This window comes from Erythranthe guttata, chromosome 12 (genome assembly GCF_056151865.1).
Source record: "Erythranthe guttata isolate IM_541 chromosome 12, IM_541, whole genome shotgun sequence".
Classification (NCBI taxonomy): domain Eukaryota; kingdom Viridiplantae; phylum Streptophyta; class Magnoliopsida; order Lamiales; family Phrymaceae; genus Erythranthe; species Erythranthe guttata.
Window position 1 is genome coordinate 2834695 of NC_142544.1, and position 17948 is coordinate 2852642.

Consider the following 17948-nt stretch of genomic DNA (forward strand, 5'->3'; position numbering starts at 1 on the left):
AGTGGTGCTGTGTATATGTATGTTAGCATTCACCACGCGCAGCGCTTACATTTAGGTCAAACATTAATTAAGGAAGTTAAATATATTATTTTGTTGGGGAAATGTGACATTGAAAATATGGGACCATTTTTTTTTTTTTTACTAGGAATCTAGTGCAAGATTTCCAACATTATGATTTAGTGTAGTAATCAATTTGTAGTCAAATGAAATTATATATTTAATTATGTAAGGGTAAATTACTAAATTAGACAAGACCAATGAGATATGCTAAAATTACTTTAAGGTACTTGTGGTATTGGTAATTACAGCTATACCCCTGGAATAATTACCGGAGCCAAGATTTTGTGTCATGGATATACACTATATTTGTTTTTCTGGGGGGGCGTTAATGCTAATGTAGACAAATATTTATAAATCTTGTATAAAATAATGACTTAAGAGATGTTAGGAGACCCATGTCACCCCTAGCTCTATCTCCATTAGTGTCTGAAACTAATAGTCTGTTAGAACTCTAACGGAATACTTATCTAATGCATTAATTTCGCTGGGATTTTTAATAATGTTTCAAGGGTGATTGTAATTACCGATACTATATGGACCTTAAAGTTATTTTAGTATACTTCAGGAATGTAGGTGTAATTTATCAATTATGTAACTATTTAAACTTAAGGGTAAATTACACCAACACCCATGAGGTATGCTGAAATAACTCTAATGTAACTGTGGTATTGGTAATTACACTCACCCCCTGAAACATAGTTAGAAACTCTAATGGGATAATGCAATAGATATGTTGTTCCAATAGAGTTTTAACGGGCTATTACTATTAGTAAGTGGTGGGGACAACATAGAGCTAGGGGGTGACATGGCTCCCCCAACATTTCTTAAATCACCCATAGCTCTATGTTGTCTCTACCACTTTCTGAAACTAATAGTCCGTTAGAATTCTATCGGAATAACGTATCTAATGCATTATTCCGTTAGAGTTTCTAACTATGTTTCAGGGGGTGAGTGTAATTACCGGTACCACAGAGACCTTAAAGTTATTTCATCATACCTAAGTTAATCAATTAGACAATTCAATGTTAATCAATTTTATATTAATTTAATAAAAAAAATAATTGAAGGATAATTTGGTAAAGTACTTCATTTTTTAGAACATAAGCCATGTTATTTTCCTAGGGTCCAGATTTAATCTTAGAAAATTAATGGTGATTAATGCATATCTCAAATAAGTTTAGAACATGGGTGGTCTCGCTCTAGAAAGACCCTAAACTTCTTGTTTTTCTTATTTGATTTTGTCAAACGAAATTGGAAGAAAGTTATCATTAACTACACTTTAAAATAGTTAACTTTATGACTCATCTGAACCACATAATTGTCTAATTTTATGCCATCACACTAATACATCATCCATCTAGACATAAACATTTGTTTATCGGGCTCGTAAACAACTGCTGCCAAGTTGGTGGTTGGAAAAAAATACATATTATGTCTTATAGTACATTCAGCGCACACAAAAGTCTACGGTATTTGATTATGGTTCAACCATATCCGAACCTCCATTACGTGGACAATTGCGGGCAGATTCAGCTTAACAAAATTGTATATTATTTAGTAGAATTATTAATTTATGCCACTAACATTAAATAAATAAAGAGACAATATATGATTGTTTGATTCATACTTATCAACTCTAAAAGGAAAGAAAAACATATTACTAGAATTAAGGCTGTCGTTTCCATGATAATATTTGATTAAAATAAACATGTGCAAAAAATTTATTTATTTATTTATTAAACCGAAAAAAAAAACTATTATATTATATTATTATTTAACAGATTATGAGATGGTGTTAAAGCCTAGGGAAAATAGAGTGTGGTTTGAGTAACGTCAAGTCTACGTCTGTCTGCTATCTTGCGCTGTCGGGATGTGGAACTAAATTATTTTTTGGTAGGGAGTGTATATATTTTTCAAATCCGAACTCAGGCAAAACCACCACTCGCGGAGACTGCAGAAACAAACGTACTCGCGGATCTGATGGGGGTAGGTGACACGTGTCTTGTAGATCCAGCGAGTGAAGAATGACTCGACATCCTCGCGAGAGTGGGATGCTTGATGAATTCCCGCGTTAAGTTGGAACAAATCGAGGAAATTTGTTTGTCCCTATATTTCCAACTACATAAATATAAATCAACTATTTCCCCCAAATTTAGGTTGATGCAATTATTTGAAAAATAATGTCATTTTCATATTAATAAATAAAATTTAATTACAAATATAAAATATGCAAAAAAAAAAAAAAAAGTCTTTTGTAGATAGTTGCCACTCTATTGCAAATAAGTTAGATGTGAATAATTTGAAGAAAAAAAAAGTTAGATGTGAATAATTTGAAAGTTAAATCCATTATGTTTATATAATTATTATAAATTTTTAAAAGGAACAATTGTTTTTTGCTTTTTCGAGATTTTTCTTGATCACCCCTAATGTATGTGTGTCAAAAGTTTTAAGTTCTGCGACACCGACATTGTGTTATGAACTAGAAGGAGCGTAGATTAGAGCATTATGGGTTCAAACTCAATTTGAATTTCGGAAAGCAAATCTTATTTTGGGATGTAAGTTATGAAGATTATTTATTGTTATAAGATAAATTGTCGTGATTGTTTTATCTGCGTGGACTCACACCAATCATGTATAGGGTTGCGAGACATCACTAAAAGTTTATCTAATAGACGGACGAATCAGGTGAACAACATGTATCTCGATAATTAGTCATACGGAGTTTGAACAATTGTGATAAAAAAAATAATGAGATGTTTAGAGTTCATTTAGGTGGTGTTTGCAAAATCAACTTTTGCTTTTACTTATTTTAAAATAATTTGTTTTAAGTTATTTTTTTAAAAGCACCCATAACCCTGCCTTTTCTAACTTCTGCTTTTAAATAATCATTTGCAAACACCAATTTAATCGATTATTGGATGTAAGGGTAGATTAAGGAGTCTAGGTCTAGCCTATCCAATCATTTTTTAATAATAGTTTAAATATAAAAGAAATTATAAATAACTAAAAGTACTTTGTACAATTGCCAACTAATACTAAAGGAAATGAATTACTTGAGTTTTTATGAGCCAAATATTGTAACCAACCGATGTTTCAATTATTAATTATAAATGTTAAAATATTATGAGTTTATTTTCTTATAATTGCCATCATTTTCTCACTAAAATAAAAAAAATGAAAAATAATAATAATAATAAAAAAAATAAAGGACAACATTAAAGAGCAATTATTGTCATGTCATCCTTCACAAGAGGGAATGTATGGATCAAAATTGAATGAGGAGGGGGGTACCGGCCCCTACAATTGTACACTTGATTTCCATTTTCATGCTCAACAGAATTTATCTGAGAAACCAATAATTATTTACCTTTGTTGCACGAATTGATTGATAGTCAAAAACATTTATCAACATCCACCTCGCCACCCTGTACTTTTTTGTTATTATATATATATATATATATATATATATATATATATATATATATATAAAATATTATTCAAGTTAGATATTTCAAGAGGCTTAAATATTTGTTTCTGCAACTGATTTGAGCTTATGAACTCTATCTCGAGCTTGATTTATAAGTTTAACGAGTTATCGTCACGGTAAACATTCACATACGTTGATTTTGAAAACGAATATCGATTAGTTTGTTTAATTTTTCAAATTTACCTATATGAACTCATGATATATCTTTTGTTGTCGCAAAATCTCCTTTGGAATAAATTTGCTGAGGCGAGAGTTGTCTCTCTGTCTTTAAGACAAAATTTCCCCTCTACGGTGTTTACGGCTTTAACAGAAATCGTCTCCTAAGATACAACGGCAAAAATATCACTGAAAATGACGTCTTTTGATCGCATACGCATATTGATTTCCCTGACTGCGTAGCTTACTACCCTTTCCGTCAAAGCATTTGCGGCAAATTGTAACTTTCGTTTGAAAATTATATCACGTTTTGGAACGACATCTTCGCGTGTGTTGCGTAAATTGTATGGTTAGGACTTAGGATTAACTCCCTACCAAATCAACAGCCATTTCCACTCTATGCACAAAATTTGCTTTTTTTTCTCATTAATATATGAATTGATATATTCAAATCAAGAACTTCCAAAAAAAATGAAACATATCTGAATTTCTTAAAAATTAAATCATGTAAGTTGACTAAATCTCTATTCACTCCTAATTTTTCTCCTAAATATTTAACCCCTCTAATGCTATTTATACAACAAAATTTTCAGGCTCCTCATTTTTTACCTGACTAGTACAAGGAACCAAATCCAGTTTTCCTATCCTACAACAAATTAAAGAATTAGTGTTAGTCTAGTTAAAACTACACGGTTAGCGCTCTGTACACGTGTCAGCATTCTGAAAATTACGATCCCCTCACAAAAGCTGACGTGGCGAATGCGAGGGATATAAAGGAAACCGATGCACCATGCATGCTTTCAAAACGAAAGACGAGCCCGTATCACCAATCAATCCAAATCCCACCCCGTGTGTATGTGATAAAACCTCTTGGGGATAGATAAAAAAGGGACCTTTTTTATAACTCGGTTATAACCAATCCATCCCGATAAGTACAATCCGAGACTTACGAGCCCATCATCGAAAGCACCCACCCTCCCGTTCACTCCGTTTTCTTCGAACCCGTAAACCCAATATTTTCCGAGGGTCAACCAACCGTCTTTCGGAACTTGACGTATGTTGACCGGTTGTGAAAGAATCACCTGATATCTGTGGAAATATTAAAGCAAAGCAAACTCAGTCTTGCACTTCTTTCTTTGATTGTTTTATTGACTTTGCGTTTTCGTCGTCGGCATCCTTCTGAGCTTTCTTCTTTTCTAATTCGGCCTGTTTACAGTTCTCTTCATGCGCTCTCTGGAACAACCTCACAAAGTTTAAGAGGGTTGCGGTAACTGGATACATAATAAAGACATTAACTCAGGAAAATATGCAATGTCAAAATTAATACAGTTGGGACCAGCAAAATACTATTATTTAAAATAAAAATTAAATTATCGAACTAATGGACAGGAAGGAAATTATTATTTAAGCGACGTTCTGCTGTACCTTGTTCTAACGGGCATTTTGTGGGATCTTCACCAAAATACAAAGCCAATGTATCTGCGTTTCTTCCCTGCCAAATAATTTTCAAAGAAATAATAACATAATCGGAGACGCGGCCCATATAATCAGAAGAAGATCTACTACGTGATAATTCAGGTGAATATTTACCGCAATAGCATATAGATTCGTTACAGAAGCCACTTCAGACTCAGCAGCACCAACGAATTCCTTCAACGTCTGCCAAAAAATCGGAAGAAGCATCTCTTTGTTAAGACATCATAAAAAGATCCTTAGAAATCTTTTTATTTATCAACAAAAGAGGGATTAAATAATCTCCTATTGACTCGTTTGTATGCCAGGATAACATTAGCCAAGATAAGATTAAATAATCTAGTAATAAAACATGTATCGATGCATGGAAGCTAGAATACCTTGTGAAAAATCGCAGATACGGGACCATCATTCTCTGAAGCAGCCAATTCCTGCTTTACCTTTTCTAAACCCTTGATAATGGATTGCATTTCTTCTGCCAACGTTTTCAATTGTATCTGCAAAGAGAAGTCGTTGTTTATCTTCAAAGTCAGTCTATATAGAACACTCGGTTGAACGATCGTTTATTCGTAAAACTGAGAATATGAACCTTTGTGGAAGCTTCCAAGTTAATAAAATCTTTGTGGAAGTCTAGAAGATCCGAGCGGTCGTTTTTGTCAAGTAACTGCGAAACCAAATACGAAAGAGAACATGCAAAAAAACCACATTCACTTAAAGTTTCCATTTCTAAACATTTTGCAACAAATATTCACTTTTTGCTTACCGCAACAAGTTTCTACTGACTAAATAGTAGGGGCTAATAACACGTACGGTTGGCTAGATTCACAATTTCTCAAACCCGATACTAAAATCAAAGTCCGCTATACTATTGCATTAAATTAGTTGCACCCCTCCCCCTCGAGATTAATTTAATAGGGGTGACTAAAAAGGAAAAAGACAATTTTATCCTTAAAATCATATCTTATTATTGTAAACTAAGTGGTTTTATAGAAAATTCATTTATAATAACTGGATTTAACAAATTTAATAGAAGATCTAATCTTAAGAAACTGAACATGCTACTAACTAAATAATTAATTAGTCAGTACGGAGTTAATCCAATCTCATCTAATCCAATATAATCCAATATAGGTAACCGAACGAGCCCTTAGTATATCAACATTTCTCCTTGCCGTTGAATCACTATCTGTACATACTTTCCTTTCCCTATTACTAATCATACAAATAACTCTATGGTTTCACGCTCGAAAATACCGTAGCATTTATCGTGGCAGGGGATGTAGTTCGATTTAATTCAAGATTTTCAAGTTATACCAGAGATATCTGAAGGAGAAATAACATACAATTGAAAAGCCAAATAAAAAAAAAGAAAGAAAAAAAAGGTAAAATGGAAATGGAAATGGGAAGATACCTTACAAAGATAATGCATGAGTGTCATCCTGCCGATGGATGCACGTGTATCCGCTAATTTCGAAAGACTATCCAATTTGAAACCGACTGCGGAACCTAAATGAAGAGAGAATTTCTCAACTTTGGCGCATTTTAGAACATGAAACTGTTTTCTGCAAGAATAAATATCAAACTTGCAATACTTAAAAGACTTAATACTTTTGCTGTCCTAAATTTATTGTTCCCAGTTCCTTTTTCATAACCATCCAAAATAAGACTTCATTTCCTTAAGTAGAATTATGTAAGAAAAAACACTATCTTCACAATAATAACGACGGCCACTAACTATTAGAAATGTCGTTGATGTCTATAATGAAGAAACTGAAGTTCTGAATAACCCCATTATTGAAAATCTGAAACGGAAGAGTCGGAAGTAACCCCGGGGCATTCGTAGCTCCAGAATCTCATAACTTTTTTTTTTTTCTTTTGTAATGACGGAATCCGCAGCCAACCATATAGGTGCAGTGGGCAGAATCTCATAACTTGATATAGTGAATAAGGGTATTTTACCTCTAGCAGTTCCCTCGTTCAATTTATTTCCAAGATACAAAATTCTTTGCATGATATCTTTCAGTTTGTGGGAGTTCCGGACCTGTTGCATGAGAAAAATAGAGTTACTCAAGTTACAAAAATAAAAAAGAAAGAACAACGAATATTCACTAGAGTTCTTCGTTTTACCTCTTGACAAGCGGAGTTTACGATATTCAAGCTTTTCCTGAAATCAGAAACCTGAGATAGAATGTGAAATTTTGGCAAACATGCAAACGAATGTAATTTCCAGAATTTCGTAAAAGTCGGACATACCTGAGAGTTGAACTGAATCTTGAATAAGAAAACCCTTAATTTAGATTCCACTCGTGGTGCCTTCATCAGCTCTAAGAAAAACTGAAAGGTCGAAGACGGGAATCAAACAATGCACCCGGTCAACAAAAATAGATGATGGTTCAATATGTTAGAAAAAATATTGACGAAAATGCTGAGATTCGCGCAGGAACATCCATATTGAATATTAAAGACAAGGTTCGTCATAAGCATATTTATTCCGACGCAGACGGAGAAATGCACCGACAGTCAAAAACCGACCAATACATAATGCGGCTAAAAACAATAGAGATCGAAAAAAAAAATAACTCTCGCGGTCCAAATCTCACATAACACGAAACTACAATCTCCTATCATTTAATTCAAATCTCACATGCAAATACGGAAGTTCAGAACAAGTTCACTGACCTGTTCACACTTCCCCAAATTCTCCGGGTCACCTGTGTATCCCTAAAAGGTCATAATGCTAAAAATCAATTAAAAGAAAGTAATCGATCGTGTTATGAATACGACAAACTGCGAAAATACACGAGTAGCTGAATGAAGCTTAATTACCTTGAGAAGTTCCATCTCTTCCTTTTTTGGACAAAACTTTATGAGATTTTCTACTTGGTCAGCATCTAAAATCGATTCATCCATCGCAAGTGCAGCAGCCTGTCAAGTGACGAACAACATTGAGAAGTCGAGGGTTATATATATATATATATATATATATATATATATATATATATATATATATCTTAGCTTACCATCATATCAGGCAGTGGCATTTTCACTTTAGTGAGCATGATTTCAACGTTATAGGCCCTCTTTAGGTCAATCTACAGAAAGGATTTAATTTTCGAAGGATCAAGAAATTTGCAAATTTGACAAGTAACATGGCTCATATTTCATTTTCTTACAACATTACCAGCTGGACTTTGACAGGCTTAGATCCAGCAGGCTTCTTAGCTCCAGTTTTGCCACCTGAACTATCTGTCTTTGGGGCTGCGGCGGAGAAAAGAGTCTCGATTTCCGACACATCAAATTCTGGTGGACTGGAATTAGAAGACAACATGTCAGTAACTTAAAGGTATATATATCAAGAAGCAACTGGATAAAAAGAAAGACTAAAATGGTAAAATTTGTGCACAGCCCCTATGCAAATACATAGGTATTTAATGCAGAAAGGTAGAAGCATTTGCTGAAAGCAATTAAAAAAATTAATAATAGAATGCTTATTTTCTTTTATGTGGGACAAGGGAAAATGCTCAAATATATAATGAAAATGATAAAGAAACACACGATTAGTCCGATTTCATACTATAGACTAAATATGAGAGAAAGAGAGAGAGCTATACACTTGAGGCCCACCATGCCTCTGCAATTCTTCCCACAAGCTTCCTTTCAATGCCCTGGTCACCTTGCTCCAATGAAGTGGCTTTAAGTTAGATTTCCGTGGTGATGCAGCTGACATTCCACCACGCCCACGCCCTCTACCAGCAGACAATCCCCTACTATCTGTTCCAGTTCCTTTTGCTCCAAATGGCGGAGGTGGGGGCGGTCCACCTCCTGGAAGTGCTGGTGGGCCAGGAATACACCCTCCAGGCGGGGGTGGTGGAGGTGGTCCTCCTCCCATAGGTGGTGGAGGTGGAGGGGGTGCTCCTCCCATAGGTGGTGGGGGAGGAGGCGGTGCTCCTCCCATGGGCGGAGGGGGAGGAGGTGGTGCTCCTCCCATGGGTGGAGGTGGTGGATGTGGTACTCCTATCATGGGTGGAGGGGGTGGTGGTGGTGCTCCTCCTATAGGGGGCGAGGGTGGGGGTGGAGGTGGAGGTGGTGCTCCTCCCATGGGTGGCGGTGGTGGTGGAGGTGGCACTCCTATCATGGGTTGAGGTGGTGCTCCTCCCATAGGTGGCGGAGGTAAAGGGGGTGGAGGTGGTGGTCCTCCCATGGGTGGCGGGGGTGGGGGTTCTCTCATAGGGGGTGGGGGCGGGGGCGGAGGTGGAGGTGGAGCTTCTCCCATGGGGGCCGGAGGTGGGGGTGGAGGTGGTGTTACTCCCATGGGTGGCGTGAGTAGTGGGGGTGGAGGTGGTGTTACTTCAATGGTTGGCGTGAGTAGAGGGGGTGGAGGTGGTGGAGGTGGTGCTACCCCCATAGGTGGCGTGGGTAGAGGAGGTGGTGGAGGTGGTGCTACTCCCATAGGTGGTGGTGGTGGTGGTGGTGGGGGTGGAGGGGGTGGATGAGGACTTCCAATTGTACGTGGAGTAGGTGGTGCTGGGGCCGCATGTATCAGATGAGGTGAAGGTGGAGGTGGAGGTGGAGGTGGTGGAGTTCCATGAAGGGGAAGGAGCGGAGGATGTGGAGCCTCAAGTAAATGAGAGGGTGGCGGGAGTGGTGTACCGTGAGGAGGTGGCAATACTGATGGTAAATAATGAAACCCCTGCATTAGTGGCGGTGGAGGCGGCGGTGGTGGTGGTGGTGGAAGTGGTGGGGATTCAACATGCAACAAAAGTGGAGGCATAGGTGGAGGAGAGGCCATTGCCACGGTAGAGTAACTCTGTACGGGGGATGCACAAACAAGAGGAGGAGGAGGAGGAGGAGGATGATGATGAGGAGGAGAATTTGATACTGGTGAAAGTATAAGTGAAGAACTTTCACCATGCCAAAGAGGTGGTGGAGGTGGAGGAGGAGGTGGAGGAGGAGGTGGAGAATTTGATAATGCTGAAAGTATAGGTGAAGAACTTTCACCGTGCCAAAGAGGTGGTGGAGGTGGAGGAGGAGGAGGGGGAGGAGGTGGAGAAGTTGATACTGCTGAAAGTATAGGTGAAGAACTTTCACCTTGCCAAAGAGGTGGTGGTGGAGGAGGAGGAGGAGGTGGAGAAGTTGATACTGCTGAAAGTATAGGTGAAGGACTTTCACCATGCCAAAGAGGTGGTGGTGGCACAAAAACTTTACTTACATTATCCACATTGTTAAAATCAGGAGAGTTGGGTAATATAGGATGAGGTGGGGTTTCCTGCTGAGTTCTTAAACTTGAGTTCATTGACAGCAGAGATGGAGATGTAGGGAGAGGGGGTGGAGCAGGCAATGACTCAGAAAGATTTGTATATTGAGAAGATAGAGGTGGTGGTGGTGGTGGTGGTGGTGGTGGTGGTGGGTGTAATATTGAAGGAAAAAAAGTAACATCATTTACATTTGCAGATGAAACACATGGAGGTGGGGGTAGGTTAAGCTCTATGCTCTGAAAAATCTCCGTAAGTGGGGAAGTACCTTCATTAAATAAATATTCACCCGTAGATGGTGGAAGAGGTGGTGGTGGTGGCTGTGGTGGTGGAGGAGGAGGGGGAGGAGGAGGAGATGGATTATGTGGGGTGGAAGGTGAATCGGGCCTCAACTCTGGACTAAGTTCCTCTGAATAAAGTTCTACCTCTTGATTTGAAGGTGAAGCTAGGGAAGAAACATCTTCGGCTAATGATAAATCTAGTAGTGATGGAGAAGATGCCAGTTTCCCACGTCCCGAAATAGAACTTCTGCCAGCTGTCGCTCTAACTTCCGAAGCTGTTGTAACGGATTTGAGCTTAGATTTTCCCCATCTCGGAGAGTCCTTGCCCAGAGCTAGCACTGCTGGAGCACTATTATGCCTCGACGGAGGATAGTACACGTGCATCGAATTTGTGTAAGAACCTATATTAGATGGTATCCACCTCGATACAGCACTTGCCTTCGCCTGTCTTGCCAGATGGTTCTCATGCAGCTTACCTTTCTTATTACCAAATGCTTCTGAAGCAGATTTTGACCTCGAAACCGGTTGTTTCTTCTTATCCAACTTCTGTTTATTAGTACTATTATTATTATCATCAGCAGGAGTATTATTCTGCTGCGAACCTTGCTTCTGACTCTTCATCGAAACAACCACTTCTTGATTTTGCTTATACTCCGCTTTTGCGGACTTTTCGTATTTACTAGAAACTTTGGATTTTGTTCCGTTATTACTGTCCACATCAGCAATCACTGAACTAGAATCTAACTGGACTTCCCCATTGCGCACCAAATTAATACTCTGCTTATTATCATTAGTATTGTCAGCAACAGAACTTTGCTTCTCACTCTTCATTGAAGTAGCCACTTCTTGAATTTGCATGTTCGCCGCTTCTCGAAACTCGTCAAATTTACCAGTATTTTCATATTTGGTCCTGTCATTACTGTCCACTTCAGCAATCGAAGGACTAGAATCTAATTCAACTTCCCCATTGAGCAAAAAAATACTATTGTGCTCCACCTTACGGAGATGTTTTTGACCTGCCTCATCCGATGCACAATCTTGAAATGCATGATGTTCCGAATCATCTTTCCAGGATATTTCAAGATTAACTTCATCGTCCTGGCTACTATCTTGAACCGTATGGTTATCAAACTCCCCCTTGATATCTTGTCCATCAAGCACATTACTGAATATCTCTTCCGCCTCAAAAAATTCATCAGGTGAGGCAACGTCTGTTTCACTGTCGTCATCACTTGCTGCTTCTGCGGTCGAAACAGATGGAAAAGAATCTCCATCTGAAAAGAGTACCTGATAAGAGGGGGGGGGGGGGAAATAAAGCGTTTTCAACTCAAAAAAATTTCAGAAACTGACAATAAATAGCACCAGTGATGCAACACGTTACCTCAACTCTGAATTCCCTCGAAATTTGGTCTTTGGCGTCCCAAAGAACATCAACCTCATCACGAGTCAGCAGCAAAACATTTGACCGGACAAATTGCGTGTGGAACATAATTCGAAAAATCGTCTCTTCCCTCACTAGATCCTCCTCCAAATGGACACACTCAAGATATACATCTCCTTGAACCAGTCGATGGATATCCAGTTTTACTAGCTCACACTCTTCCTGCATCCACGGATCATTAAAAACTCCAAAAATTTAGCCAATCACCATATTTAATCGTGTTCAAGATTGCGATGCATTACCTGTTGGTAGAGACGGATATGTTTCTTCACTTCAGCCGTTGAAAACAAAAGCTTTGTACTTGTAACAGATGTTTTGGAAGAAGGATCCTGACCATACACACGAACTATCGGTCGGCATCCTCTTCCACCATCATACAAAGGAAACACTCTGAGTATCACACAGTCCAAAGTCAGAGGTGAATCTGATGACGGCCAATCCAACCGAAAATTCCTTCTCGAAATGTACTGAAGATATCTGAGATGAGATGGCTGTGGATTCAAAGGAGTCAAAAGTTGAAGAACTTCCCTCGGTGCTTGTTTGTATACCATATCGAGAGTCTTCATTTCACCGGTGTACTGTTTTCTATACAAGAGAAGGCCAGCCAGCATAAAAGCAAGAACGGGCCATCCGCCCCTTTCACAGTGCATCAAGAGAACATTTTGTTGGCCCTCGACTGATAACCAACTCTCACTGGATCGTAAAAAGTGATGGATCATCTCAAGAGGTAATAGCGGACACCCTTCGTACTTTTGAGGGTAATCCATCACAGTCATACCGTACTTAGACAATACATTGGATAATTGGCTCCTCGTATCCCCTTCTTTGAAATTGAAAACCATGAAAGCAGCATCAGGGTAGTGGTCTTGCAGCTGAGCTACAATCCCATTTATGTACGTCCTGTACTCATCTTCATCGAGCACATCGATGGAGAAGCAACAATCAAACACTGCATCCATAACAACAAAAAATATATAGTATCAATATATCGTCATAACTCATAAATCAGTTATTATTCGCATTAAATTCTGAGAAAACACAAACATATCAACTTATTAACTTTTTCGTAGTTCAACAAAGAATAGTGTTACGGAGAGGAATCCAAAAACAATCATCAATACGGAATCCAATATAATTTTATTTATCATATCACATAATTCAATACATTGAAATTATTATTCGCCATATCGCCATAACGCACCAGTCAATTATTATTCGCATTAAATTCTTCGAAAGCACAACCAACAATATATTTCCAACATGCATTACGTAAGAATTTAACATACTTAACCTTTTCTCTTTCAGTTCATTACCTTGAAACTATATATGCCTAGCATTTTAAAATCACTTCACATTATCCGAACAACTTTTTTGCACCAGAACATCATATTCTCAAATACATATAAATCTCACCGAATAAAAAGTTCAGGACAAACTATTATACACAATCCTAACAATGTAATGAATCCCCTTTTTACTTACAGAAAAGTTCAAATACTATTTTTAGCATTAAGTTCGCACTTTAGAACCAGTAAAAGGCAACCAAACCCAACTACTTGAGCAAAAAATTCAACAAACTCCTCCACAATAATGCCATTATAAGTCAAAAAAAAATCTCAAATATTGTTGAAGAACCAACCTCATAATAAATTAGCCAAGAAAACGAGCTCGAAACATATATTGCAGTACATTACCTTGAAATTATATATGCCAAGCATTTTAAAACTTTTTGCACCAGAACAACATATTCTGCTTTCAATTACATCTAAACTTCAAATACTATTTTTGGAATTAAGTTCCCACTTTAGAACCAGTAAAAGGCAACCCAATCTCAACTAATAGTATCAACATATCGTCATAACTCATAAATCAGTTATTATTCACATTAAATTCTTTGAAAACACAACCATATCACCTTACTAATTTTTCTCGTAGTTCAACAAAGAAAAGTGTTACCGAGAGGAATACAAAAACAATCATCAATAGAAATCCAATATAAATTTATTTATCATATCACATAATTCAATATATTGAAATTATTATTCGCCATATCGCCATAACACACAAGTCAGTTATTATTCGCATTAAATTCTTCGAAAGCACAACCAACAATATATTTCCAACATGCATTACGTAAGAATTTAACCTACTTAATCTTTTCTTTCTCAGTTCATTACCTTGGAACTATATATGCCTAGCATTTTAAAATCACTTCACATTATCCGAACAACTTTTTTTGCACCAGAACATCATATTCTCAAATATATATAAATCTCACCGAATGAAAAACTCAGGACACACTAAAATACCAAATCCTAACAATGGAATGAAACCCCAAAAAAGTTCAAATACTATTTTTAGCATTAAGTTCGTACTTTAGAACTAGTAAAAGGCAACCAAACCCAACTACTTGAGCAAAAAGTTAACTCCTCCCCAATAATACATTATAATTCCAAAAAAAATCCCAAATATTGTTGAAGAACCAAACTCATAATAAATTAGCCAAGAAAACGAGCTCGAAACATATATTGCAGTACATTACCTTGAAATTATATATGCCTAGCATTTTAAAACATTTTTTTACCAGAACATCATATTCTGCTTTCAATTACATCTAAACTTCAAATACTATTTTTAGCATTAATTTCCCACTTTAGAACCAGTAAAAGGCAACCCAAACCCAACTATATAGTATCATGATATCGTCATAACTCATAATCAGTTATTATTCGCATTAAATTCTGTGAACACACAACCATATCACCTTATTAACTTTTTTCGTAGTTCAACAAAGAAGTGGTAAGGAGAGGAATCCAAAAACAATCATCAATACGAAATCCAATGTAATTTTATGTATCATATCACATAATTCAATATATTGAAATTATTATTCGCCATATCGCCATAACGCACAAGTCAATTTTATTCGCATTAAATTCTTCGAAAGCACAACCAACAACATATTTCCAACATGCATTACGTAAGAATTTAACCTACTTAACCTTTTCTTTTTCAGTTGATTACCTTGAAACTATATATGCCTAGTATTTTAAAATCACTTCACATTATCCGAATAACCTTTTTTGCACCAGAACATCATATTCTCAATTACATATAAATCTCACCCAATAAAAAGTCCAGGACAAACTAAAATACCCAATCCTAACAATGTAATGAAACACCCTTTTACTTACAGAAAAGTTCAAATGCTATTTTTAGAATTAAACTCCCATTTTAGAACCAGTAAAAGGTAACCCAAACCCAACTACTTGAGCAAAAAGTTCAACAAACCCCTCCCCAATAATGCCATTACAATTAAAAATAAAATTCCCAAATTTTGTTGAAGAATCAGACAAGAAAACAAGCTCGAAACATACCGTAGACCCTCTCAGAGATCTCGAGAAGCCGGTCCGGCGGCTTCCGGTAGAAGAACCGTCTGAACAGAGCCATCTAACCGCGTTGTTTCATCCCTGATTGGATTCAAACCCTAGTTTCACAATCCAGTCTCCCAATTTTTCTGTTTCCCCTCAAAATTAGAACCAAATAACAAAACAAATCACCGGCAATTCACCAATCACCAACATGCAATCGCAATTCACTGCGCCAATAAATTCAACAAAAACCACAAAATGCACGGTGGTGGAGCGGCGCCGGCGATTCCAGCTAAGGGGTTTTGACCCTAACGGGAACGCCACAATGTTATTGCATTTCTCCGGCCCAGAGAAATTCGAGCTTCTGTGAATACACACACGATAATTGGATTCAGGAAAGAGAATGTGTGGAGCAGGTGTTTTCAGTTAGGGAATTGAACAATCCAGAGTTTTAGGGTTTGAGGTCAGAGAATAGGTGGGGAAAGGGGGAAGAAATCAAATCTGAAAATTATTTTCCGTTTGTGGATGAATTTGGCACCAATTTTTTTTGTTGATCATATGAAAAAAAAAAAGAAAAAAAAAAGGGAAAAAAAGAATATTAAAATGAGAGAGAGAGGAGGAGGGGGGCCTAGTAGGAAGACCCCACCCGGATAGAGAACGAAGTGCTTTTTTTATTATTTAATTATTATTTGTTCATTCTCTGTGATTTCTTTTCTGTTGGATTTTGGGGGGCAATCGCCACGTGGACAAACATGGAGACAAAGATTAACTGACTTTTAACAATATTGTTTGAATTTGATGATTTTTTTATTATAGAAAAGTACATTTTTAGTATATTGTGACTTGTGTGCACTTTTTGGTAATTTTAAAAAAAAAATCTATCACTTAACAATTAAGTAATCATGTAAATGAGGAATATATATATATATATATATGGTGTACAATTTTATCGAGCTCGAGCTCGTTGAGTTTTTTTTTTTTGGCTCGAGCTCAAGCTCGAATTCATATTGTCGAACTCTAGCCCAACCTCATTTTGGGGTTTTTTTTTAAACTATTAATTTATTATTATTAAAAATTATTTAGATTATAATTAAAACTTTACAAAATAAACAATAAACTTTAATTATATATATTCTTTTAATAATTATATGTTCATTTTATATTATTTATATAATATTTTATATTATTATACATTATTTAAATAAAAAAATAAGGCTCGCGAGCTCACTAATAACTAAAAAAAAGCTCGAGCTCGACTCATCAGAAAGTTCAAGTTCGAGCTCGAAAAACTCGAGTTCGAGTTTGAGCTTTTTTCGAGCCAGTTCATCGAGCTCACGGGTCGTATCAACTTGTTTATCACCCCTAGTGTACATTAGAACGAATTTCTGAATTTCGTCATTCAATTCCGGATATTTCCGATCTTGGAACAATATTTTTTGTTTCGAATTCTGAAAGTTCCTATTTTCAATTTTTCTAACGTTTTTGGAACTAAAAATTGTACGTGCATTGCACGTACGACGTATCGAATTAATTTTCTCATGTTTTTTTTTAGATTAGATTATGTTAGATGGATTTTTATAAATATTATTATATATTGAAAATGTTTGAAGTATTTGAGGCAGTACCAATTAAATGAACATGCATAACATGCTACATAAAAGTAATTTGTCAAACTAAGAAATTTTTATCTTTGTCTTTCTATTTTTAATTATTATTTCTTATCTATCATATTCACTAGGTACATTAAGGTATACATTTTTGTAGAATAATGCACGTAATATAAAAATAGTTTGTATTTTAGATCAATATCATGAAATATTTAAGGTTAATCATCATATATTTTAGATGTTTAACATATTAAATTATTAAATATCTTACAACCTAGTAACATTAATTTATGTTTTATTGCATACTACACATCGTTAACCATTGCTCTCTCGGTTTGTAATCACAAACCGCTTATATTTATTAAATCAAGAAATATTTAAACATAATAAAAGAGTAGGTATTGTAAAAAAAAAATTAATGAATTCACAATCAACTATATATATATACACTGGGTAAGCCTACACTCTCGTATAATAGCTTGCAAATTACATGGGAAGATTAACATTTTAATCCACGTCCGAGGAAGGCGAAGTAGGCGAACGCCTATGGTCCCTAAATTTTTACGAAAATTTAAGTCCCCAAATATCTTTATGTACTAGTACTTAGTATTTTAAAATTTATAATATATAATATTTTGGAACCTCGATTCTATTAATAAATTTAAAATCAATGGTCAATAGTTTATTTTACAATTTCTTAACACTGTGGCCCCTAAATATAAATTTATAATGTCTTAGTTACTTACTTTTATATCTAAGTTAAAAATCACAATTCATTAGTTTATTCAAGTTTATTTTTTTAAACATGAAGTATGTTTGC

At 36.3% G+C, this 17948-nt stretch overlaps 1 protein-coding gene across 8 annotated transcripts; it reads right to left on the reverse strand.

Annotated features, from left to right (window-relative positions):
* Positions 1 to 4167: 4167 nt before the first annotated feature.
* LOC105961274 (formin-like protein 20) lies at positions 4168 to 16205 on the reverse strand. Of its 8 annotated transcripts, none has more exons than XR_016034738.1 (17): positions 15528 to 16205; positions 12393 to 13099; positions 12091 to 12312; positions 8788 to 11996; positions 8358 to 8484; positions 8197 to 8268; positions 8003 to 8101; positions 7856 to 7897; positions 7430 to 7510; positions 7304 to 7354; positions 7136 to 7217; positions 6593 to 6682; positions 5766 to 5840; positions 5557 to 5673; positions 5294 to 5362; positions 5129 to 5195; positions 4168 to 4974 (listed from the first exon to the last, which is right to left on the reverse strand). XR_016034738.1 is itself a non-coding variant. In XM_088826388.1 (17 exons), the coding sequence occupies exons 1-17, from the start codon at positions 15598 to 15600 to the stop codon at positions 4820 to 4822; spliced, it is 5343 nt and encodes a 1780-aa protein (XP_088682514.1). In that variant the 5' UTR covers positions 15601 to 16205; the 3' UTR covers positions 4168 to 4819. The 8 variants fall into 8 exon arrangements, 2 of the variants coding, with proteins under 2 accessions (XP_088682514.1, XP_088682515.1); XM_088826388.1 differs by having other exon boundaries at positions 6588 to 6682; XR_016034739.1 differs by lacking the exons at positions 4168 to 4974; positions 5129 to 5195; positions 5294 to 5362; positions 5557 to 5673 and having other exon boundaries at positions 5791 to 5840; positions 7304 to 7340.
* Positions 16206 to 17948: the final 1743 nt, after the last annotated feature.